Source organism: Candoia aspera, chromosome 1 (assembly GCF_035149785.1).
Source record: "Candoia aspera isolate rCanAsp1 chromosome 1, rCanAsp1.hap2, whole genome shotgun sequence".
Lineage (NCBI taxonomy): Eukaryota > Metazoa > Chordata > Lepidosauria > Squamata > Boidae > Candoia > Candoia aspera.
Window position 1 is genome coordinate 169,465,785 of NC_086153.1, and position 26,261 is coordinate 169,492,045.

At 40.5% G+C, this 26,261-nt stretch overlaps 1 protein-coding gene across 4 annotated transcripts in view; it reads right to left on the reverse strand.

Annotated features, from left to right (window-relative positions):
* Positions 1-26,261, reverse strand: part of UBE2F (ubiquitin conjugating enzyme E2 F (putative)) — a 63,814-nt gene that overhangs the window by 34,756 nt on the left and 2,797 nt on the right. For all 4 annotated transcript variants that reach the window (XM_063317901.1, XM_063317902.1, XM_063317900.1 and 1 more), the window contains exons 3-5: positions 21,082-21,111; positions 20,098-20,163; positions 16,610-16,677 (exon numbers count right to left, since the gene is read on the reverse strand). In XM_063317901.1, coding sequence (XP_063173971.1) covers positions 16,610-16,677; positions 20,098-20,163; positions 21,082-21,111 — 164 coding nt within the window. The remainder of the gene's footprint in view (positions 1-16,609; positions 16,678-20,097; positions 20,164-21,081; positions 21,112-26,261) is intronic.

The following is a 26,261-nucleotide window of genomic DNA, read 5'->3' on the forward strand; positions in this document are numbered from 1 at the left end:
TTGGGGGCCAGTTTCTTAGACAGTTGCGGCGATTTAATGAATTTGGTGGATAGGTAAACCAGGTCCCCTACCCGAAAAGTTGGTTGTTGGCGCCGGTGTTTATCCGCCTGCAGTTTGTATGCGGCTTGTGCCTCCTTAAGCGCATCCTTGATGACGGGCCAGGAGTCTGCGAGTTTTGAACTCCAGTCACAGGCAGCCACTGCTGGGGACGGGGGCTGAGGGAGCTCTGGGATGGGGACGAATTCCCAACCCGACACCACCCCAAAGGGGGTTTGTCCCGTGCTTTGATGTATCGCGTTACTGTATGCAACCTCTGCAAACAGGAGTAAGTCCACCCAGTCGTCCTGGTGGTAATTTATATAGGAGCGGAGGAATTGTTCCAGTGCGGCATTAAGGATCTCTGTAGATCTGTCCGTCTGGGGATGCCATGAGGTTGACAGGGCTTGCTGGGTACCTATTAGTTTCAAAAAAGCCCGCCAAAACCTCAAGGTAAATTGTGTGCCCCTATCGGTCACCAAGCGGGAGGGGCAGCCATGGAGGTGGTACACGTGTACCAGGAAGAGTTTCGCCAGCTGTTGTGCTGACGGGATTGAGGCACAGGATAAAATGGGCTTGTTTTGAGAAGTAGTCTTTGACTACCCAGATGACCGTTTTCTTTTGGCTGGGCGGTAAATCCACAATGAAATCCATCAAGATTTCATCCCAAGGGCGTGAAGGTTCAGCCATGGACTGCAGCAGCCCCTGGGGTTTACCAGCCAGTTGCTTGGCCATCGCACGCACAGGGCAGGACGCCACATACGTTTTGACGTCCTTCCTCAGCGAGGGCCACCAAAATTGGCGTCGAGTTAGGTGGAGGGATTTTAGGAACCCAAAGTGACCAGCCTGTTTGCTATCATGCGACCTGCTGAGGATAGTCGGTCTTTGTGAGTCAGGGACATATAACCTTCCCTCCACCCAGGTGAGGTCCTGTTCCATAGTCACTTTGTTAGGGTTGGCGAGGAGCCAGGGGTCAGATTTTAATGCTGTTATAAAATCTGTACGCAACCCACCTGGCATCTGTGGTTGCCTGCGGCTCGGGGCGGGCTGCGCCGGAGTCATTTGCAGGGGGGGGGGGGGAAGGCTGTCCCCGAGCGCGGCTCCAGGTGACAGCTGCTAAACCCAATTGGGAGTCAGAAAGCACAGTCCCTACAACGTCGGAGATAGGCTCCGCATCCTGGGGTAGTTGGGAGAGTGCGTCTGCCAGGAAATTCTTTTTTCCTGGGATGAACTTCAGCTGGAATTTGAACTGGCTGAAAAACTGAGCCCAGCGTATCTGCTTGGGACTGAGGCGTCGGGGCGTACGGAGTGCCTCGAGGTTGCAGTGGTCTGTCCAGACCTCAAAAGGGCAAGTCACCCCTTCGAAAAGGTGACGCCAAGCCTCCAGTGCTGCTTTAACTGCAAATGCCTCTTTCTCCCACACGTGCCAGTGCCTCTCTGTCTCGGAAAATTTCCGGGAGAGATAGGCACAGGGCTTCAGGATTCCGGCGGAATCCTTTTGCAGGATAGCCCCAATTGAAAAGTCGGAGGCGTCAGCCTGCACAACAAAAGGCCGTTTGGGGTTGGGGTGGGACAGGATTGGCTCCGCTGTGAACAGCGCCTTCAGCCTGTCGAAAGCGGTTTGACAGTCGGGAGTCCAATTAAGTACGGCCCCTGGGTTTTTGACCTTGCACGTCTCCCCGACGCCTTTGGTCTTCAATAAATCGGTCAAGGGCAGGGCAATTTCAGTGAACCCTTTTGCGAAGGACCTATAGAAATTTGCAAACCCAAGGAAACTTTGAAGCTGGCGCCGGGTGCGTGGGCGCTCCCAGTTCAAAACAGCCTGAACCTTCGCAGGGTCCATTTCTATGCCCTTGTCTGAGATTCTGTACCCTAAATAATCCAAGCGCAACTTGTGAAATTCGCACTTGGAGAGCTTAGCATAGAGTTTGGCTTTCTGGAGCTTAGTGAGAACTTGTCTCACTAATCTCTCGTGTTCCCTCTGAGTCTTAGAATAGATTAAGACATTGTCTAGGTAAACTAAGACTCCTTTGAACAGATGTTCATGCAGCACCTCGTTGATGAGTTGCATGAAGACCCCCGGGGCCCCCGCAAGACCGAAAGGCAGTACCTTGTACTGGAAGGAGCCCAAGGGACAGTTGAACGCTGTTTTCCATTCGTCCCCCTCCCTGATGCGAATTCGGTAGTACACCTCGCGGAGGTTGAGTTTGGAAAACACCCTTCCCTTTGACAAGTGTGCCAGCATATCTTTTATGAGCGGGAGGGGGTATTTGACAGGGAGGCGGAATTTAACCCGCGGTAATCTGTGCATAGTCTTAGGGTGCCGTCCTTCTCCCGGAATAGGACGGGCGCTCCAACCGGTGAGTTTGCTGGTTCGATGAAGCCCTTAGAGAGGTTTTTGTCTAAAAAGTCTCGCAGCGCCGCCAATTCCCTCTGAGTCATGGGGTAAATTTTGGGCTTGGGTAGTGGGACGTTCGAGAGCAGTTCAATTGCACAGTCCGTCTTGCAATGGGGGGGTAATTGGTCCGCCTCCTCCTCCCCGAAGACGTCGGCGAAGTCCGAGTATTGCTCCGGCAGTTCTTCCGGGGGGGGGGAGCATGGGCTTGGTGGTCGACAATCTCAGCCCTCCCCACAGTCAAAGTGGAGGATTTCTCCCTTGCTGGCGCCTGGTAGAACCCATCTTCAAATGTTATCGAACGGGTCCTCCAATTAATGTAGGGGTTGTGGTGGGTTAGCCAGGGGATCCCCAACACCACTATGGGCTTGCCTACCGGGGTGACCACGAAGTCTATGGTCTCCTTGTAGGTGGCCATTTTCAGGGTGACCTTCCTTGTACCCTGGGTGGCCGGTCCCCCCCCTGCTGTGGAGCCATCGAGTTGCTGAAAGATCAGCGGCTTTGGGAGGGGGAAGCAGGGTAGGTTTAATGCGGCGGCAATGTCTGGGTGGATGAGGTTTCTGGAGCACCCAGAGTCCACCAAAGCTCCGACCGCGATGGCTTTGAGGCCGTAGGTCAGTTCGATTTCTCCTGCCAGGATGGGACAATCCCCACTCACCCTGGGGGTGTCGCGCCCATTCTTCACCACCTGCCCGGCAGCGCTGCTTAGGGCAGGTGGAAGGCGTTTCCCGCCGGCTGCTCCTGGGCGTCCAACATGTCCCCTGCGAGGTAGGCGTCCTCTTCCTCGTCCGGGGTCGCTAGCGCTCCTGTCAGCTGTCTGGGAGGGTTGGGTGGCTTGTGTGGCGCCTTCTGCGTCGGTCTGGGCAGGCGATCTGTCGTTCTGGCCTTGAGGCATTCAGCTGCCCGGTGGCCCGTCTTCCCACACCTGACACATTGCCCGCGGGCAAACCAACGTTGTCGCTCCGCGTCCCATGTCGAGCCCGACTGTGGAACTGGCCCTTTCCCGCTGGGAGGGGGGTCTGTCTTTCTCGATTGCTAGCATGAAGGTGCGCTAGGCGTGCTCAGCCTTCCCGGCAAGACAGATCCACTCGTGCAGGGAGTCTGGATCGTCTCTGTATAGTGCCCACTGCAACACCTCACAGTTGAGGCCATCCTTGAACATGTCGATCAAGGTGACCTCGGACCATTCTGGGATTTTCCCTGCTAGGACCTTAAATTCAAGGGCGTAGTCCGCCACCGCTTTTTGTCCTTGGCGAAGTCCTTTAAGGGTACTCTTGGCCCTTTCCTTTGCCAGGGGGTCTTCGAAGTACCGCTTTAGAGCGGCTAGGAAGGTATGGAAGGTAGCCAAGGCTGGGGCTCCGGACTCTGACATCTGGACATACCAGTCCGCAGCCCTGCCCTTGAGTTTTGTGGCCACTGCCGAGATTTTGGCCCCTTCCGTTGCAAAGCAATGTCCATATTGCGTCATGTAGTTTGTGGCGTTCGTCATGAAGAATGACAGGTTCATGGGGTCTCCATCAAATTTCACGGGGAAGTCCTTGGCGAACCCCCCAAGTTGCAAGAGCCCCACCTGTGGGTGGCTAGGGATGACCCCCACCGGAATGGGACCATGGGGCCCTGAGAAAGAGTCCCGTGCTTGGCCCCTTCTTCTCGGGGTTGTCAATAGGGTGGGTGGGGTGCCACGATCCCCCCCTACCCCCTGTGCAGTAGCAGTCTTTGTGAGCTCGCTCATCACCGATGCCATGGACTGGAGCATGTGTTCCAGGGCTTGTACCTTGGACTCCAGGGCTCTGAACCTGTCGGGTGTGACAGGGTCGTCCATCCTCGGTGCTGCCGGTTGCTGCCTGATCGGCAGTCCTGCGACTTCCCTCTCAGGCGTTTGGGGATAGTGGAGTCTCCAGGTGGTGTAGGATGCCCCCAGCCGGGGTCCCGTTACGCCGTCCCAAGTGAAGAGTTGTTGGCTCCCGATTTCCTCTTCCATCGGGGCTCTCCACTCCAGGCTGGAGCTCCAGGTTTGGAACTGGGGTGCGGTGTGGGCAGGGAGGGAGCACGTGTCCTCTCTCAGGCGCGCCGACTCCAGAAGCTGTCTGGTTGTCTCTCCCACGTGCGTTGCGTCTTTTGCGCCTCCGGTCTGAAGCGCGACTCCATGGCCGTCCCCGGTTCCGTCATTGCCGGTGTTCTCTCCCGTGGAAAATTTTTTTTTCCAGTGGAGACCGGCGAGGTTTGTTTTAAATGACTCTCAGCTTTATGTCAGGCTCTGCCTGAGACCCAATAAAAACACAGACGCTAGAGTAGACTTAGGTTCTGGTTTTATTTGGGAATAGAATGCATGCCCTTAGAAAGCTGAGAGTGAGGGGAGCGCGCCGGAACGGGATTTAAATAGCCTGCGCCGGTCAGCGCTCCACCCCACCTTACCCCAGGTGCGCCCCACGAGTCCCAACAGTTCGTCCTTGCCAGGTGAGAGGTCGTCCAGCCCCCTGCGCCCCGGGCATCGCCTCGATCGCCTTCCTGTGCGGTGATGATCCATTGCCAGACGATCAGGCTTCTAATTCCTCGAAAGCCCTTCCGAACCTCGCCTGTTCGGTTATTCAATTTCATGTCAGTTTCCTTTTATTGTTGCTTCCTGGGCTGCCAGACTCGGTCGTTACATAGTTTCCTTAAACCCCTTACTTCTTTTGTGTTTTTCTATTGCCCTTGCCTTATCAGCTCAGGACCCATATCCCTGTATTGTCATGCGAGCCGTTGCGATGTCGCAAACATCGCAACGGCGATCATGACACTTAGGGGGATTTCTGAAGAAAGAGAGGGAAATCTTAAAGATAAAATTAAACTGGCCTTGGCAGATTTAATAAATGATGATAAAATGATGGAAAAAGGTCGAAAAAGTTTTTCAGATTAATTCAAGATATGCAGATATTAACAATAAACCAAGAGATGTATTGGTTCAGTTTGCTAGCACAAAAATGAGAGACTTGGTTCTTCAAGCTCATTACGATACTAAACTCAGTATTGAAAATGTGGATATAACAGTGCTCAAAGAAATTCCTGTGAGAATATTGAGAAAGAAAGAATATACTTTTCTGACAGATGTTCTGGAAAAAAAAGATTCCTTTCCATTGGGAGAAATTGGAAGGCGTTAGTTTTACCTTCCAGCAACAAATGTTTAGATTAACTTCAACCCTCAAGGCTAAGGAATTTTTGGCTAAATATAGAGGTAAGCTGGATCAGCAAATATCTGAACTACAACATAGTGGTCCTACACTTCAAGAAGAAGGGATTGCTGCTACATCTAAAGACTGTGGTGAGTTGAAATTATAAAGATGGCTCTAAATTGTCTTACGTGGAATATAAACAGGGCAAACGCTCCTCAAAAAAAGAAAACATTTTCATTATTTGGACACTCAACTTTGCACCTTGACCTTGGGCCAATGAAGTGATGCTGTCCAAGTGCTGTCTAGGTGCTTTGAGGCTGTTAAGTTCCAGAAAGGGAGGTAGAGGTTGAGGCTAAATACCAATACGGCAGAGTGGTTTTGAGTTCTTAAGCCCTCCAACTTAAAATAGATACCATCTTCAGTTCTGGAAAAAGTTGTACTCCCCTACATAGAATTGTCATGTAACTTGGAATCCTCCTGAACTCATAGCACTTGCTTGATGAACAGGTGGCAACTGTGGCCAAGAGGTATCTCATACACCAGTTATAATCCTTCCTGGAATGGGAGGCACTACTCACAGTCACTCATGCCTTAGCCACCTCTTGAATGTATTCTACATGGAGTTGTCTCTGAAGAGCATCTGGAAACAATTGCTGGTCCAGAATGCAGCAGCTGAATTAGTTATGGGCATGCTTCAGTACACCCATAGGAGAGCCAGTTTGGTCTAGTGGTTAAGGTTCTGGGTTAGAAACCACGAGTCTGTGAGTTCTAGTCCCGCCTTAGGCATGAAAGCCAGCTGGGTGACCTTGGGCCAGTCACTCTCTCTCAGCCCAACTCAGTGCAATGCAGAGTAGCCTCCTTGTGGTGCACCCCGGGCAATGTGACTTGTCACGGCTAAATAGTCTACACATCTGGCTGCTGGATCTCACAAGGATTTCCCAGCAAGAAAAAGCAGCATGAACACCAAGCTGCTATGTCATACGATTAAAAAAAAAGTACACCCATATAACACCTTTACTTTGAAAACTGCACTGGCTCCTATTTGGCTTCTGGGTGCAATTCAAGGTGCTGGTTTAAAGCCCTTCGTGGTGCAGAAAGTGAACATTTGCAGGATCACCTTACTCCAGTAATGTTTGCCTGCCCAAAAAGATTGAGTAGGGCAGCCTTGCTGTTTCTCTTGTCCCAGGGATTGCCATCTACAGGGACTTCAGAAGCATACCTTTTCAGTTGCAGGTCTGTTTCTCTGGAATAGCTTGGCCCCAGACATCTGAATGGATCTTTGTCCTTGGCTTTCAGATAGTCATTTAAAACATGGCTGTTTTATTTAGCCATAGGGGGAATTGCTATGACTTCTCCTTCTGGTGAAGAATGGTGTTTTAAATTTTTGGTTGCTGATTGTGGTATTCACAGTTTTTTATTTTGGCCCCCCTTCGCCCTATGGATTTGCTTGATTATTATTGTTCACACTGCTATGCTGTTTGTTTTTAATCTGAATTACAAAAATGGGAATTATATGCCACTCAGAGTTAACTGCAAATGGAATGTCTTATAAGCCTTGCAAAATAATAAATCAATAAATAAAATAATACACTAGTGAGTTTTCACTTCACCTTCATTATGGCTTACTGGAATTAACATAACATAACATAACATAACATAACATAACAACATAACATATATAGTCTCTAGATCAACATGATTAGTTTCTAAATCAAACTAACACCTGCTACAGTCAGGACCAGAAATATTGGAACAAGGATAACTGTTTTGGCATTTGGCCTCTGTACACCACCATATTGAAGATGAAAGGAAACACACCCAGATGGGAGCGAAGTCAGGACTTTCAGCTGTAATTCAAGGGGGTTGACAAAAGTGGGGCACTAACCATTCAGGAAGTACAGCCAGTGGCATACCCACACACACATCGTTGGTGGCTCATAAGTAATGGAACGAATGGCTGACAAGCGGCTGCATGGCCATGTGTGGCCTGTTTCCTGGGTACCCCATGACCAATCAAGCAGATAAAAGGCTGGAGGTGGTTCTGAGTGTTACATTTGCATTTGGTAGCTGTTCACTAGAACTCTCAACATGAGGTCCAAGGAGGTGTCTATGCGAGTGAAGGAGGCCATCATTAGGCTGAGAAAACAAAATAAACCCATCAGAGAGATAGCAGAAATATTGGGAGTGGCCAATATAACAGTTTGGAATATCCTAGAAAAGAAGGAATTAACTGGCAAGCTCAGCAACAGCAAAAGGCCTGGAAGACCACAGAAGAAAACTAAAGTGGATGACCGCAGAATTCTGCTCATGGCGAAGAGGAACCCTTTCACAACATCTAGCCAGGTCAAGAATGTTCTTGGGGAGGTAGGCATGTCATTGTCAACATCTACAGTCAAGAGATGGCTTTATGAATGTAAATACAGAGGCTTCACAACAAGGAGCAAACCACTGATAATGCTTAAGAACAGAAAGGCCAGATTAGAATTTGCCAGCAAACACCTAAAAAAGCCTGCCCAGCTCTGGAATAAGATTCTTTGGACTGATGAAACCAAGATTAACTTGCACCAGAATGATGGGAAGAGAAAAGTATGGAGAAGGAAAGGAACAGCTCATGATCCAAAGCATACCACATCATCTGTCAAACATGGTGGAGGCAGTGTTATTGCAGGGGTGTGTATGGCTGCCAATGGAACCAGGTCACTGGTGTTTATTGATGCCCTGACTGCTGATAAAAGCAGCAGGACAAATCCTGAACTGTATAAGGCTATACTTTCTGCTCAGATTCAGCCAAATGCTACCAAACTGATAGGACGCCGCTTCATACTGCAGATGGATAATGACCCAAAACATAAGCTACCCAAGAGTTTCCCAAGGCTAAGAAGTGGGATGTTCTTCAATGGCCAAGTCAGTCACCTGATCTCAACCCAACAGAGCATGCTTTTCACTTACTGAAGACAAGACTGAAGGCAGAAAGACCCACAAACAAGCAGCAGCTGAAGGCAGCTGCAGTAAAGGCCTGGCAAAGCATCTCAAGGGAGGAAACTCAGCATTTGGTCATGTCCATGGGTTCCAGACTTCAGGCAGTCATTGACTGCAAAGGATTTTCATCCAGGTATTAAAGGCGATCCTTATGTTTGTAATGATGTTGGTTTGTTCTATTACTTATGAGCCACCAACAATAGGGGTGTGTGTATGCCACTGGCTGTACTTGCTGAATGGTTAGTATTCCACTTTTGTCAAACCCCTTGAATTACAGCTGGAAGTCCTGACTTCGCTCTCTGGGTGTGTTTCCTTTCAACTTCCGTTCAACTTCAATGTGGTGGTATTCAGAGGCCAAATGCCAAAAGAGTTATCCTTGTTCCAATATTTCTGGTTCTGACTGTATATCTTCCTAGTCATTTTCTCCCTCATTAACATGGATCATTCATCCTGGGATGTATCAAATCACAATGTGGAACTGGTTCAGATTTCATTGCTTCAGAGATCTGATCCTGCTATGCCTGTAGTTTATTATTTGGAAGCACCTTAACTGCAACAGGAATTTGCTTATTTTTCTAGCACAGAAGCTGGTTAAACATATTTGGACATTATTAGACAGAACATTTAACTTTTATTTATTTATTTATTTATTACTCATATTTAGCCACCGCCCATCTCCCCCAGAAGAGGGACTCTTTTTACAAAAAAACTCTGATTTTTTTCTCTCATGAGAAATTGACACATTGGAGCAATTCTTATTTTAAAATGGCTAACAATACATTTTTTGTATGGAAAACATAATGGGATCATTAACCTTAATCAATGATTAAGTAATAACAACTTAAAAACTCATGAGATTTTACAAAAGGAATACATTTACTAAGAATGCTGAATGGCATTTAAAATACTTGATATGTACACTGTTTGGCCCCAATGCCCTTGCAGCCTCTGAAACTCTAGAGACATTGAGAGTGTTGGAGAAGAGTTCTGAAAGTAAATTGACAATTTCTTATTCCAAAAAAAGAGAGTACAATTTGGAATAGAGAAAGGGAGTATCCAAATTGTCCGATAAATAGCTTAAGGAATGTTAAATATTTTTCTTATGACCTAACCGAATTTAGTTCAGGAATATCAAGATTTGGTGGGATCTCAGAATAGGTGAATTACATTATCACTACTTTCTGAAGGACTAACCTACCAAAAGTCATCCATGTTTTTACATATTTTATTATCCATCTCATAGAGCAACTTTTCAAATAATCTGTACTGAAAAATGTCCCTGAAAACCCACACAGCCTTTAAGGGAACATGCTGGATACCCTTCAGAGGCTGCTTCCACTAATCCATACAAACTCTGAGAAAATCCTTTAAGACTTCTGGGTGGAAACACGGCAGACTAGCACATCTCCGCGAAACAGCAGGGATGACACAGAGCCAAAGACCAACAGCCAGACATTATGTTGTTGGACAAGGAGAAGCCATGAGGGTCCAGAGGGACCCCCTGCAGGCGACCTGCTAGTAGACTGCCAGGAGCTGCGGGAGAAAACACCATGCTCACAGCCTCAAGCAAAGCCTGTTGAAAGGACACTGGGTCTGTACAATCCACTTTCTAAAGCATGGACACCCAGAGTCCTTCTGGTAGGAGGAGATGGGCGATGACAAATTTGATAAATAAAATAAATAAAACCATTCAGTTGTGACCAATTCTCAGAGACTGCCTGGACAAATCCCAGCAGTTTTCTTGGCAAGGTTTTTCACAAGTGGTTTGCCATTGCCTTCTTCCCAGGGGTGAGAGAAAATGACTGGTCCAAGGTCACCCAGCTGGCTTTGTGCCTAAGGTGAGACTAGAACCCATGGTCTCATGTTTAAATGGAGCAGATTTAAATGTAAAGAGACCTTCAGAGCGTCAGAGCACCTAAGGCCACCTGGGTGAGTGTATCTTCGATCCAGGAAAGACTAACGTAAAAAGGAAGGAAACAGTTATAAAGATTTAAAAGAATGAAATGCAGAAAGCTTACCGGGATTTTGGAATAAGAAAGTTAAAAAATGGACTAAAGGGACAGTGTAATGATTGCCTATTCTAAACACCATCAGACTCATAAGCAGGATCACAAAGATATCTGATTTATTAAAGAATAGTATACAGGTTCACAAAGAAAGCTGAGAATGGAAAAAGCACGCCAAATGCAAACTAAAAAACCCTCGGTACAAACGAGATCCCTCCCCCCATAGAATCTTCCCAGGCTCACAATCCCAGGTGCCCCTAACGACTTCTGATGGTCCGCGGGAAAAGTCCTTGAGCAGAGCACATAACCCAAACACATTCCATTGAAATGAACACAGATACAGAGCTTGGCACAAAGTTTCACAGCAGCTCCCCCCCAAAAGAAACGCGCGTCAGCACCATGGCATGTGAAACGTTACGATGTACAGTGCACATTGAAACAGTGAACATGACAGACGGTTAAATTTGGAATATTGTCTCATTTAAAGTATTTTTAGAATTAAATAAATAGAGAATATATACCTCCATGGGAAAGAAGAATGTTTAAACTTGTTAAGGAAGCTGATTGGCTGACTGTGTTAAACAAAGAGATAAATAGAAAAAGAAGTGAACTTAAAGTTCTGAGAAGACCATGTGATTATAGAAGTATGGAGTACTGAAAGGGACTAAAGTGTCATGGACATAGGAAAAAAGCTTTATTTTTTTACTCCTCTTTTATGGATTACAAATCTGAAATAAAGAAAATTTGTTATTACTAAAGGGAGTTAAAGTTATAGATCGGAGGATTGTTAGAGCACTCCAGAGGAATATATTTGTTTATGTGAGATAAATTTACAGAAGAGGATATTATTTTGCCGGCCAGCAAGATTATTATATGTGTATAAAATGGAGATATATTAAAGTACCCACCATGGAAGATGAAATAACAAGTATGTTTCCGAAATACTGAATGTTTCATGACTTTTTGCTGAAAATGGAAAAAGTTAAAATGATAGTTTTAGACTGGATGATTGAAAAAGTGTTGAATAAGAGGATGAAGGGATTATGGTTATGTTTATGAGGGAGGAGGGATAATAACTTTGATTATAACTGCTGTAATGAAGGTTGGAAGTCACTTCTTTAATTATCATTTTTTTGTTTTCTTTTATTGTATTGTTTCCTGCACTTTTTCTTTTTCTCCTCTTTCTTTTATATATTTCTTATTTTTCTTTTATTCAAGTAAAAATTATCAGTAAAAATTATATTTAAAAAAAAGAGAAAATATCCTTTTAAAAGGACTTAGACATCTTTTCTCTTTTAGACTTCACCTGAAAGGAAACAAACACATTTTTGATTTCTGAGAATGTGAGAAGACTGGCTCAAGATTCAAAAGGATCTTGATAGACTTGGACGTTGGGTTCTACCCAAAAAAATGTTGTTTAATGGTAAGAGATGCAAGGTTCTGCATTCAGGTGGAAGAAACCAGATGCACAGATACAAGATAGGTGATACCTAGCAATATTTGCAAGAAGGATCTGGAAGGATTATGAATGAACCAGCAGTGTGCTGCAGCTGCCAGAAGAGCCAGTACAGTTTTGGGCTACATCAAGGGAGGCATCATGTCAAGATCACATGTAGTAATAGTACTGCTCTGTGTTGCACTGGTGAGACTGCACCTGGAACACTGTGACCAGTTCTGGTCACAATGCCAAAGGACACTTAGGAACTGGAACAGGGGCAGAGAAGAGCAGCAAGGATTGTAAGGGGCCTGGAGGTTAAATCCTAAGAAGAGCAGTTGAAGAAACTTGGTATGTTTAGCCTAAATAAGAAAAGGCTAAGGAGATATATGATAGCAGTGTTCCAATACATGAAGAGTTGTCACAGGAAAGAGGATGTGGATTTATTTTCCAGGGCACCCAAGGATAAGACAAGAACCACTGGGCTGGAAACTTTACAGTGAAAGATCCAAACTTGAAATAAGAATAATTTTCTGACTGAGAGAGCCATTAATCAGTGGAATAGCCTGCCTCCTAGTCATGGGTGCACCATCACTGCAAGTTTTCCAGAAAAGATTGGACAGCCATTTGTCTGGGATGGTATGAGGATTCCTGCACTACGTCGGGGGGGGGGGGCTAGAAAACTTCCAAGATCCCTTCCAACCCTATGATTCTATAAACCTATCCAAACAAAAACAGAATGCCCTCTGAATATCCAGTGCCAAACCACCTGCTTTTGAGAAGGATTAGAGCAAAAAGAAAATAGAAGTATCTCTTGTGCCGGCTAGAAAATATAACTGTTGTTAAAGGAGCGACCAGGTCAGAACACCAAGTGATCCTTATGAAAATTCAAAACCTGATGTCTAGGAAAGTCAGATTCCAGCCTGATGGACGTTACAGCTACCAAAAGAAAGGTCTTAAAAATAACGAACCTGAAGCTCTACATAACGAATGGCTCAAATGTTATACCTACGATTGCCATCAAAGCTAGTTCATATTTTTGGCTGGAAATCTAGAATTAATCAGGGCTACCCCTTTCAAAAGCATCTCTTAGAGTGGGGGATGCAAACAAGACTTTTCCTTTTTCCAGGACAAAACACTAGTGAGAGCAGTCCCTCTCAGAGCAATAGAGAGATACAGAAAGGAGTGTTGTTGTTGCTGTTATTTTTAAAAGACAAACTGAATGAAGTTTGAGCTTTTAGGAGCTCCAGTGAGACCCAACCACTCTGCTCATTAAGCTAATCTGGGAGGGATGCGCCGGTGAAAATATTCAAGATTGGGCTGTGTCAACAGTACTTGTTCTGTGAGAAGGTGGCATCCCAAGACAGATAATGCATTTCAGGAGTCATGGATAAAAGGACTGTTTTTTCCTTAAAGTTCCTAGAACATGGATGGATAGGTGGCGGAGGAAGATGGCCTCAGAGTGACAGCATTTTTAGTGAGCTCTTAACTCTTCTATTTTAGTTACTCTTTTATTTAGTTTTAAGATAGTTTACTTAATGATTTTATTTAATATCAATTAGTAATTTTAGTTTCCTGTATTAGGATTAGTAATTTTGGAATTTTAGATTTAGGATTAGTAAGGATTAGGATTTTAGAGTCTGGAATCCAACAACTTCAGACACTGGCCTATGGCAGCAATGGCTACAAGACAGAAATGAAAAAGAATTCAAAGGGAAAGACCAAAGGGAAGAACAAGCCTGAGACGTTGCAAAGAGAAAATTCCAAGCGTGCCGAACACTCCATGGCATGACCCAGCTAACTATAGGCCAATTAGTCTATTGAACATCATTAGCAAATTATATGCCTGGTACCTATTTACCAAACTCCAAACCTGGGTAATAGATGAGGGAATAATTGACCTTGAGCAAGCAGGGTTCCAACCGGGATGATCTACTACAGACCATTGTTTGGTGCTTCAATACCTGGCAGACAAATATACAAATCACTCTGGTCTGGATCTACAGTATATGCAACCTTTATCGATTTCAAGGCAGCTTTTGATAATGTCTCAAGGGTCAGACTCTGGGACGTTCTGAGCAGATCCTCTTTAGACAAGACTCTTGCTCTTAATTCATAAGCTATATGACAAAACCAGTCTTAGAGTAAGGTGTAACCAGAGAGGGGATCTTTCTAATTTTATACAGACTGTTAAGGGGGTGAAATGAGGATGCATTTTAGCACCATTGCTTCTTAACATTTATATCAATTCTCTGATCAAAATTCTTCAGAGAGTTGATATCCTGCCCCTAAATTGGCTGATAAACATCTCCCAATTCTACTCTATGAGGATGATGAACTTCTTCTCTCCTTGTCTTCTACAGGCAAGATGCGGGCACTAAGAACCCTGGCATCCTACTGTAAAGAGGAACAATTTATCAATTATGACAAAGCTAAAGTCCTAGTTTTTTTCTAATAAAAGACAAAAGCAAAAGTGGACAATTGACTCCCATGAATTAGAATAAGTTAAATGTTTTAAATACCTGGGCATAGTATTTCAGGCCTCTAGGAAGTTATCAGCCCAGGTAAATTACGCCACTTCTACCACCCAAAAGAGCTCACAAGCAGTAATAAAATTTTACAGGCAACGGGGGGGGGGGGGGCAAATTACATCCCAGCAGCAGTTAAACTGTTAAACTACTTTATGGGATACAACTTGGCCCATACACAAACATAAAGGCTTATGAAACCATACAATCAAATTTCCTTTGGTCTTTGTTTGGTCCTCCAAAATGCACCCCCAATGCAGTTTTGAGGCTTGAAGCTAGTGTGCCAAGTGTTAAGGCTCAGGCCTGGACAGGATTCTAATCTCAGGACTCAGAATCACATTTGACCCTACAGGCATGATGACTCTGCTGTTGTCAGCCAGCCACCAATCTCATTGGCACCGTACCTATACAAAAGAACTTTGCAGTCGTGGCCTCTCTCCTGAATATTTAGGCCAATTAACTCTGGAGAAGGCCAAATCCAGAGTAAAGAATTAGGGACATTGATGGTATTACCAGTGCTCCCGAATTCTATCGTCAAATTCTAGATAGCCACAAACCCTCTACTGCAGGGTATCTATACAATCTCTCCTTAAACAAATACAGATGGGCCTTTTCCAGAGCCCGCTTTGATGCCCTCCCTTCAGCATTGCTGGCAGGAAGATTCCATGGGACTCCTTGTGGATCCAGGGAGGTAGAAACTCTTGCCCATGTCCTCATATGGTGTCCTTTTTATGATGCCCCAAGACATGCTCCGATCTCCCCAATCCTCTCTAAATTGGAAGGTCATCCTGACAGATTTTATGTTTTATTTCTTTTTAAGGGATGCTGACTCTACACTCACACACCAGGTGGCCAAATATTTTTATCAAGTTATACAATTGTGCAAACCTTTTAATTAGATATGTTGTTTTACTATTTTATTGTTTTCCTTTTTTCCCCTGATAATGAATTGTTGGATTAAACTATTTTCTTCTACTGTAAAGGCTGGTCAAAGACCATAATATCTTTATTCATTCAAATGAGCTACACTTAAAAATTTTCAATATCCCTCATTTCTCATTGTTGGTTTGAGCTATGATTCATCCTGATTAAGGTCTCACTATGTGCATGCTGCTGTTTTATAGCGACCTTGTAGCTCAAGAATCTTCTTCAATGGTATCAGCTATTACAGCCTCTGGTTTTCAATCTAGTTTACTAGACAGATCTCTAAATTTTGTTACTGAATGCTCACTATGACATTTCAATAGAGGTTTCCAATTTCAGACACATTCACCTACATGGATCTTTGTGTGTTCCAAATAAATGTATTTAAATAAATTGCATTAAATAAATGATAATGTATAAAAGTAAAGTTAAAATATGCAGCAAACCTAAGACATCACTGCAACAGCACTTTCTTCCTGCAATTAAAACTTAGTGTAAGGATCCAACTCTCTCAAAATCCACGTTAGCTCCTTATTCCATCTTAAGGTAATTTTATATACTTACTTTCTGTTCTTTGAATTTCTAACTAAGAACTGGTGAAAAAAAATTGGACTATTCTTCTTCTATTTAAATAATGATAGTGCACAATAAACAGTACTAAAGTGCCAGATGATAATATAGTGGAAACCTTATTTCCATACTATACAGTATTATCAATTTATAGAAAGTACATACGAATGTACATACGTAATTTTGTACTTATATTATGAATGTTTATTTAGTAATAGAATTCTTTTTCAAGGATATATGCACACTTTACACAAAACAGTTTTGATAATTAGAAAATTACATTTAAATCTTACAAGATTTGATTCAAAAGAAACATTTTATGCACTGAAATTTCTCTAAGAACGTGACTTTTTTTTTTTTTTTTTTACAAACTTCATTTCTTACACTGGAAAGCAACCCACACAATCTGCACACATTTCAAAGAACTGGAAAAACTTGCATTACACTAGTATTAAGTATCTTTGTCATTCCTGTGAACTTTCTGAGACATGTATTTGAGGAAAATTAAGTGTATAAATGAACTGAGTTTTACTACTGTTTGAAATCAATAATGTTGAAGAAATTAAATATTCTTAATTACTTACAACCATATTATAGGCATCAGGAACCTCTATTTCAAACTGAAATGATCCATTTTGATAATAGCCTTCATCTGTTAAAAGAAACAGACTATATGAGATTCTGCAGAGATACATTAATTTTGCATTTTATAAACAGAAATAATACAAATTTTGATAACTAGCATGGGTTAAGCTTTGCACAAAAAAAATATTGAAAGCACCTTCTTCGTATTATCAAACTAGAATTATTACAATGGACCATGAAGGTTAGGAAACTTCACAGAATAAAAAAACATATACAAATGTACAGGCTTTATTATAGATAAGGAAGAAATACAGGAAACAATACAAGATAAGGATTTTAAAATGGGTAACATTAAAATTGGAAGAGTCTGGATAAAGAAAAAACTGCAGCGATTATATTCAATATAATTTCAATAAGATAATACAAACTAGGCTTGGCTAAATTTGGAAAATGAAGTATATGTTTACAATGGAAGACATATTTAAAAGTAATTATTTTGGGGTCATATAAGGAACACAATAAAGTCTGTGAATAGATGATTTGCCATGATTTTAGTTCAGAGGAGATTACAGGGAATATAAAGGGAAATTAATAAAGAGATTGTACAAACTTTGAAACGCTGAACTTTGAGGGACAAAAATATTTAATAAAATATTTAAGGATGTTCAGTTAAGAACAAGTCAAAACTTCATTTATATATTTACAAAGTTTTATTTATATATTACCAGCATATTTGAGTAATTTACAAGATTAAAATGGGACCCAGATATAAAACGTAATAGGTTTTTGTTATGTGTAAACATACGTAAGTATTACTACAAGATCATGGCCACACAATCCTTGATACTATAAAGCCTATATAGGATAAAGGGAAATCTAGGTGTTAAACAGGACAAACATTGGAATCCATCTCTATTATCTACAATTTTGCACAGTAAATGTAAATAAATTTATGAAAGGGATAAATGAACAAGGAAGGAGCATAAGAAAAAATTAGTACAATTGAAAAATCATTGCCTTTAGTCAAGAAAGAGGGGTGAGCAGCATAACACTGAACTATTCAAAACGAATCAAGACCAAGGGGTTCCTTACCTAATAGTCTGACTCAAAATTTTCTACAGATGTTTTTGCCTATTTTCCGTAATAACGAAAGTCACTGTTTTTCTGTCTATTGACCATTCTCTCAATAACAGAAGAGCGTTTGGTTAGTAATGGTTTGAAATAATGAAATACAAAATACCATCTACCATTTTAAGATTTTTATACATATTATATATCATAAGGACTTTATTCAGAAAAACATCTATAAACTGCATGGGATTTTCAGATGGCTTGAACTATACTTCTGTTTCAAAACAAATTTTGTAAAAGTAACTTATTAATAATTATTTCTGTATGACTGCACCTAAAGTGATTAACTAGTATTAATTATATAATTACATTTCTTTAAGTTTAATGTTTTACTTTATGATTAATTTATTTTGCTTAAATATTTCAAATCAAAATTTAGTATTGTAGCTTGTCACACATTTTTAATTCTTCATAGGTATAGCCCTTTTAAAGTATTAAATAGTTTTGATGGGCAATCAAAATATTCAGCCATGTGAAAAAGTAAATACATCCCATGTAAAGATTTTTCTTTTTTAACATATGCGAATATACCAATATTTTATCTTCATTCAAACAGTATATAAAGATAAAGGCAACAAAATTGAACAAAATCACTATGAAAATTGATTTTGCAATCATTGATTCAAGAAAAAATTAACAGTTATGCCATTTCCTTCTGTGGAAAAAGGTAGTACACCTTTGACTCTAATACCTGGTATTGCCCCCTTTGGCAGAAAGAACCTCAAGTAGGCATTTCTTATAACTGTCCACTAGTCGTTGACATCAACTAGGAAGAATTTTTTTCAGCTGTGTTATATTTGAGGAGTTTCTTGCATGCACAACCTGTTTCAAATCACCCCATTGCATCTCAATGGAATTTAGATCTGGGCTTTGACTTGGCCATGCCAGAACCCTCCATTTTTTCCCCCCTCAGCCATTCCTTGATGGATTTACTGGGATGTTTATGGTCATGGTCATCTCTCAAGGTTCGCTTTTGGTTGACCTTTAATCTTCTGCCAGATAGTCTCATATTATCCTCAAGCACCCTCTGGTACAATGAAAAATTACTAGTGGATTCTAGGAGGGCCTTGATGCAGCAAGCAGCCACAAACCGTAACATTTCCACCCCCATGCTTTACAGCTGGGATCAGGTTCTTCTGGTGAAATGCTGTCTTTGGTTTTCACCAAGCATGTCTTCTGGTACTGTGCCAAATACTGTAACTCCATCTTTACTTCATCTGTCCAGAACATTTTGTTCCAGAAATCCTGGTTTTTGCCTAAGTGTTTATGAACAAACTTTAGTTTTGCCCTGATGTTCCTTCTGGACAGCAAAGATATCTCCTGGTACATCTCCCATGTAGATCCAACTTGTGTAGCTTCTTTCTAATGGTGACTCATGCACTTTGATATCAATAGTGGAAAGAGCTACTTGTAGGCCACATGATGAAATTCTGGGGCTCTTAGAGACTTCTTTCAGCATTTTGCTCTCAGGCTGAGCTTGCTGGGAAGGCTCAGCCGGGACAAGCTGGCAGTTGTTTGAAATCTCTGCTTGTAGATGATCTTCAAAACAGTGGAATGATTGATGTCCAATTGTTTTGCAATATTTTCAAACCCTTCCCAGACTCATAGGCATCCATAACCTTCTTTCTGAAGGCCTCAGAGAGGTCTTTCGAACTAGGCATGGTGATACCACACACCCCCAATGACAAAGAGCAAATCAAATGAATTGTCTGAGGTTTAAATAAGACAGGTTCTTCCCACAATTTCTCTAATGATGTTCTAATCATTTGCCCCTGATCTGATGCATCTAATTCTAATTTTTGGTATTTGAGGTAGTGATCAATGTGGGAGTGAACTTTTTTTCCACATGCAAAATTTGCATTTATGTTTATTTCAATTACACAATGGACTGCAAAATGTAAATGGTGCATGATATTTGTTATATTATATACCCTTTATCAATACTGTTGAAAAGAAGATCAAATATCTATGTGTTGAAATATGTTGAAAAAGTCTAAAATTTATATTTATAGTTCTCTTTCAGTGGTGTACCGGTACCGTAAGAGTTGTATCCACTGTTGTCTTTATACATGCAGAATGGTATCATCAGTGGAACAGATTCCTCCTCCCCTCTCCAGCACGCCCAGCTTACCCATGAAATCTGCACTAGAGGCGGTAACCTCCAAAGGAGATTTGGAACATATACATGGAGGGGAAGAGAGTATGAAGGAAGTTCCATGGTGTAAGTTGGAGTTTACTCATGCAACACAGGATATAGTCCTAAAATTGCCCAAATAATTTAGCTGGTGAATATTTGAATATATTCTGTGCTTCGAGTCAATTAACATCACAGTTTTAATGTATTTTTAAAAATTACCTGGGTTTATGATTAGGAGAAAGAAATGGAGTTTATTTGGGTCAGGAAAGTTCACTTCACATGTACCTGAAAATAAACATAAAAATCTCAAAATAATTGACAATTTGTAATGTTTATGATCAGAATGAGAAAAGAAAAGTTGAGGAGACTAATGACCATTGAATGTAACATTTTAAAGGTCTGATCAAATAAAAAAGATCTTCTTCACCTGTGCCCAATAATTCTCAAACTCAATCAGACTTTTCTGGAATGAACACTGCAAGATGGAGTGTGCTACAACCAGAAAGAAATCATCACTGAGGTCTCTGCAGAATGTATGATTGCGTGTATGTTAAGGGACTCAGAGATCAATCCTCAGTGCTTGATGTTTTAAAAGTTATTACCAGAATTTTGGTCCAAAATATAGCAGTAATCACAGCATTGGTTTTAGGACCAGCAAAATGTAAGCTATCCAGGTAGTCACCTTTAGTAACCTAGGTGCTATCTTTTGGTGTGTATTATATAAATGCCATGAACTGCTTTCATATATTACTAATGCATAAACATACATTGATGTTTCAAATAATAAAATATACAACACATTCTTGTTGCAAACTTGATATCCTGAAACATTAGGCACAAAGATCAAAGCCAATCACTGGTTTCAGTAATATGTTTAAGCACTTGTTTAAACCTTTACTGTTAAAATTGAAGTGCTTGATAGTTGATGAATGAATTGGAATGTCAAATCTTTAAGCTTTTTTCAAGATTAAGAAAAGAAGATGCAAGAAAGGAAACAGAAAAACTTCAATTTGCCAAAAAAAATGTGCTGAAGATAAAAGAATTGCAATATCTAGCTGGTAACGTCCCTTAATTAACATTTACAACAAATGACAATTCCAGATCAGCTTATGTAATATCTCTCAATTATCTTACATGTCTGACATAAGGCTGGAAAATTAGAATCTGAATACTCCTCAAAAATATGCCAAAAACTATACTTACAAGGTAAATTTACTTCAAGTTCTGCAACTTCTATTAAAAATGAAATAAAAATAATGTTACTCAATGTCAATTTTATTTACCTTTTTGATACATAAAGCTTATACCAGCTTACATTATAATAAAATTAAGTAGTAAACGATTAACAGAAACCAATCAAACAATTCCTAAAGCATTGCTACACAATATATAGAAAGTCATAACTGTATTGTGCAAAACAAAAACTAACATCATTAAAGCACTTAGCCATAAAAGGCAAAATATAATTGCCAATGTTTACTTTTATATTTTACATGAGAGAGAACAGGATAGTTTTTCTATAGATACCAAAACAATAGCCTACAGTAAGTTAACAGAAAGTTAACAGAGCCAAAAGCCAGCATCAGTTCGGACAAAAATTGTGTTTAGGCTCTATTATAAACAATGAAATGATTTCATAAAAACTAATTTAAGTCCTATTGATTTCAATGAAACCTGAGAATTTCTCCAGACTGAAACCTATGTATAATTCTCCCTACAAATAAGTTAGTACAGTTACTGATCTTTGAAATGTCTTGGTTTTGCACATCTATCAATTTTGACATATTAGAAAATATTTATTATAGTATACACATACTGCCTCTATTATCAGATTCCAAAGAAAATTTCAGAACAGTGTAAAAATCAAAACTATTCTCAATTATCACAGCCTAAAAACTGTGGTAGCAATCAATAACACAAAAAGAAAACTAACTATAAAGCATAAAGTTCCCAACACCCAGCCTTGGCCAATCAGGTCCAAAGTGATGGAGCTGCCACTGAGACTGCCCTTCTTCAGGTTCACACCTGCTGACCCCTGGAGGGATGGGAGTATCAAGCATTCTCCTTCAGGTTAAATGCAATAGGACCATTCTATCTGAAGGACATGGTCCTGAAGATAACAAACCAAGCCATATAGAGCATTGCAAATTAATACCAGCACTTCGAATTGTACCAAAAAAATGCAGTGGCAATCAATACAATGTCTGCAAGGGGGCAGTTTCCAGATAGTTTCAAAGATCCAAAACGGACAAAAAAACTTATGGGATGGAGCAAAGTAAAACAGAACTTGAAGTATAATTGTGCACTGAGGATGAACATGTAATTGCTAAAACGTATAAACTTTTGTTGAAATTTGAAACAGAGGAAGAACAGGTTAAATATATGAAAGTGGGCTAAGCATTTTGGTTATAATATACAGATGGATCAGTGGTTAAAAGAGTGGAAAATTACACTGTATTATGTTCTCAAAGAAAATTTTTATAAAATGACGTATCGTTGGTATATGACCCCAGAGAAATTACCTAGAATGTATAAAGTCACTTCAAATGTATGCTGGAAATGTGAACAACCTGAAGGGATATTTTATCATGCTTGGTGGACATGTAAACAAGCTAAAAAAATTTGGATTCAAATACATACTTTGATACAGAGGATTTTAAAGATTAATATTCAATTTAAGCCAGAACTTTTCCTTTTAGGACTAATGGATAAACAGTTAGAAAAAAGCCATGGAAGATTATTTCAATATATGATTACTGCAGCAAGATTATTATATGCACAGAGATGGAAAGAGACATACTGTGGAGGAATGGTTGGTGAAATTGACAGATCTTGCTGAGATGGATAAACTAACTTCTTTGATTAGAGAAAAGACACTATCTACATTTATAAAATGTCCATAAGGAAACTGCTTATGGACTTTTTGCATAAAAATGAAAAAAATGAACTTGTGATTTATGGTTTTGATGATTAGAAAGGATAGATTATAGAAAAAAGGATGTTATGATGTAACTTTAGAGAGGGTTTAAAATATGAACTTCTAACTGCTGTGAAGAATGTCAGAAGCCACTGCTTTGTATTTTTTCTTTTCTTTGTTTTTGTTTACCCTTTTTTCTTTTCTTGCACTTTTTACTTTCTCTTTGATTTCTTTCTCTCTTTTCTTTACTTTATATTAATTTGTATTAGTTTTTATGTTTTTTTAAAAGTTTCAATACAAATTATATATTAAAAAAAAGGAAAAAAAACGGGTAGGGCATGGGATCAATCTGCAGGTGGCCAAGCTCACATTGCAGGGAGTTGTATTAGCTTCCTCAGAGTGCATAGGATCAAGCAAACCTTAGATGACCTTGCAAGATGTTGCTCCAGTCACTTCCAACCACCTTTGAAGTGTCTGAATTTCCCAAACTAAGATGCCATCACTGGTTCAAAATCAGAAGCCGCAGTTCGTATGTGCAGGTGTGTATATACAGCAAAGACTACAGTATTCCTGATCACAAATTATAAAAATTATACATGCTATTTCTTTTGGGAGTAAGTAAAATAATTCAAAGTGCAGAAAAAGAGTAAGAAACAGTAAGCCAAAAGGCATGAAAACCTTAATATTAGAGAAAAAATATAGCTAAATCCAGGTTGCATCAAAACTGTTCACTATACCTCGCCACACTTTTCTTACCCTTATAAATAATCTTTGCTTCTACCTCATCCATATATTGATTTATATTTTGCCTTTTGTTATTTAAACCTCACCTCTCTCTCTTCAGGTTCTCATTAACTCCATCCAATCACAACTTTCATGGTTGTCTCTGTTTTCTTGACCCACTCACCCTTCCATCATACATTCACTTTTTGATCCTCATCTACTCAGTCTATACAGCTAAGCCACCTTAACAAACTTTTTTCCAACTGGTCATACACATTTACATTCAATCCACATTCATTCAGCACCTATTCATTCTTGACCCTCTCTCCTTGTTCTACCACATACACTCAACAGCATTTGCAAGCCTTAAGTTTTCTCTATCCATTTTCCCATCTTTAGTATGCTTTCTATCTAGGTATACACATTCATCTACTTGCTCTAATATTTTGCCATTTATGTTTAACTTGCAAACATTCATTCTATTTTCCTGTCAAACACAATTTCTACTGCCTTTGATACATTAATCTTCAGATCCATGCTCCTCATGGCATCATGTAATCCATCTAAAGCTCACTACAAATCTTTTGGGTTCTTAGTAAACAATACAGCAAGTCTTGCATTTTCAACCAACACACTTCTAATGTCACCACAAGAATTAAACAACAAAGGGGTGCTACACAATTTTCCTTTAAAAGTCTAACTAACCCTAAGGTTTTATGAGTCCCACTTATAATCAAGAACTCTCCAGACACACAGAGGTAAACAACATTTACATACCATTCCAAAGAGACAATAGAAAAGCCAAAAGACCAGTACACTCCCTTGCCAGCAATCAACACCCAGATATGCAAAAATCAACACTAGGATTAACACCAGATGAACCATCAAACGGCATGATACACCCTAATCAAGGAACTATTAACTCAGGCAATCAACCCAGCAGCAAACAACAGCCCAATCAAAAAACTCCCAAGGAGAGAACACCCCCACCAACACAAGCAGGGCAAGCCACAGTATATAAACTGAGAGCAAGGCCCACTCCCTCTTTGCACTGAAGATGTTGCCTAGTCTGGCAATGAAATGTCTGCAAGAAAACAAGGCTCGGAGAGCACTAAGGACTCCACTCTCCTTTCTCTTTCTTCTTCTTCAAGCACCACCCTCAAGCTCCCCCCACTGGCTGTGATCAATTGTTCACAAGTGACAGTGACCATGCATCTTGAAGGAGTTAATTTTGCACAGCTAGGTAAATAGGAATTTATAAGGGGTAACACACACACAACCTCAGCAGGAGTCCTTCCCTATCTCCCCTTAGGCACTAGTTAGAAGAGCAGCTTGAATCTTTAGCAAGTTATACACACACTGAGTTCAATAGGTTACCAAGATGTATTGAAAGAGAACGTTCTTTGCCCTCATTTTCACTCATATGCTTGTTCCTCCAACCGTTCACCTGACTCTTGTAAGCAAAGTTGACCAGTAGTCTGTTGCTGGGCATGTGAGTCCACTATCTGGGTAAAGAAGCTCCACTGGAATCTTTAGTTTCAGATCTTTTATAGTCTTGCCAGTTGCCTTAAACTATATTGATTTACATGCTGTCACTTCAAAATGTTTTTTTCTCCAGTAGCATTCTCATTCTTCCAGGATCTGTTTTTCTAACTCCAGGAGTTTGTTTTCCCATTGCCAGAATTTTGGTATGCCGATTATCTGATAAGATGTGGATGTGCCTCTCCTTTTAAATGTTATCATGGGGGACATCACATATCCTTTGTCTTATTCTTTGTTCAATTTTAAACCACTCCATTTCATCTCACACATTTTTCCCCATAATATACTGCTCTTACGTCATTCAGAAATCAACCATTCTTTGAGTGAGATGGGTGGTGACTAAATTTGAAATATATATAAATAAATAAACCAACCAACTGCCTAGAGTCATATTGATTGCAGTGGGGTACAAATGTAATAAATAAATTAATGAAACCTTAAACTGCACATTTGCACAAAACATTCCAGTACACAAGCCTACTCACTTTATCATATACTATCTCTAAATGAAACAGCAATGTAAATCAAGAAAATATATGTTAAAAGGTTACAAATGACAAAAAGAACTCTTGCACAATGAAAATATGACACTGGTTCACATATGACTGACAACTGACTAAAAAATGGTTACTTCAACTTACAGAGTAAATTTCTATCTGACTTATTCAAAAGTAAGTTAAGCCAAAAAAAATCTATTGGCATTTTTTCAGAACATTTCAATTGTTTAATTTATTCATTTTAAATAGGTCCAATTGTATTCCAAAGGCTATCCTTTTTTTATTCATTAAAATGAGAACTACTCAACTCCATTTTTATTCTGCCAAACTGTGTGTGCCCATAATGATAAAAATACTTAATGCATACCTTTTTCCTGCTTTGCCTTCTACTGCATAGTTCCAACAAATTTTAGTCACAAATATAACCTGACTTGGTGAAGAAAATCATATTTTCAATCCAAATTAAAGCATATAGGCAAAGCAAGGGATCAGTGTGCAAGCTAGCTTGCCAATGCACCTCAAGTCTGTTTATTCATATTGTTACCTCAACTTCCTCATGCCCCCACTACCTGAACTGGGAGAAAATTAGTACTGAAAGACCAAAGGGAAGTATAAATATGTGAAAGCTAAATTGTAACTGAACACAATATGTGAAACTTAGATTGCAATATTATGCATTTTTATATATCTGTGCATGCTTCAAA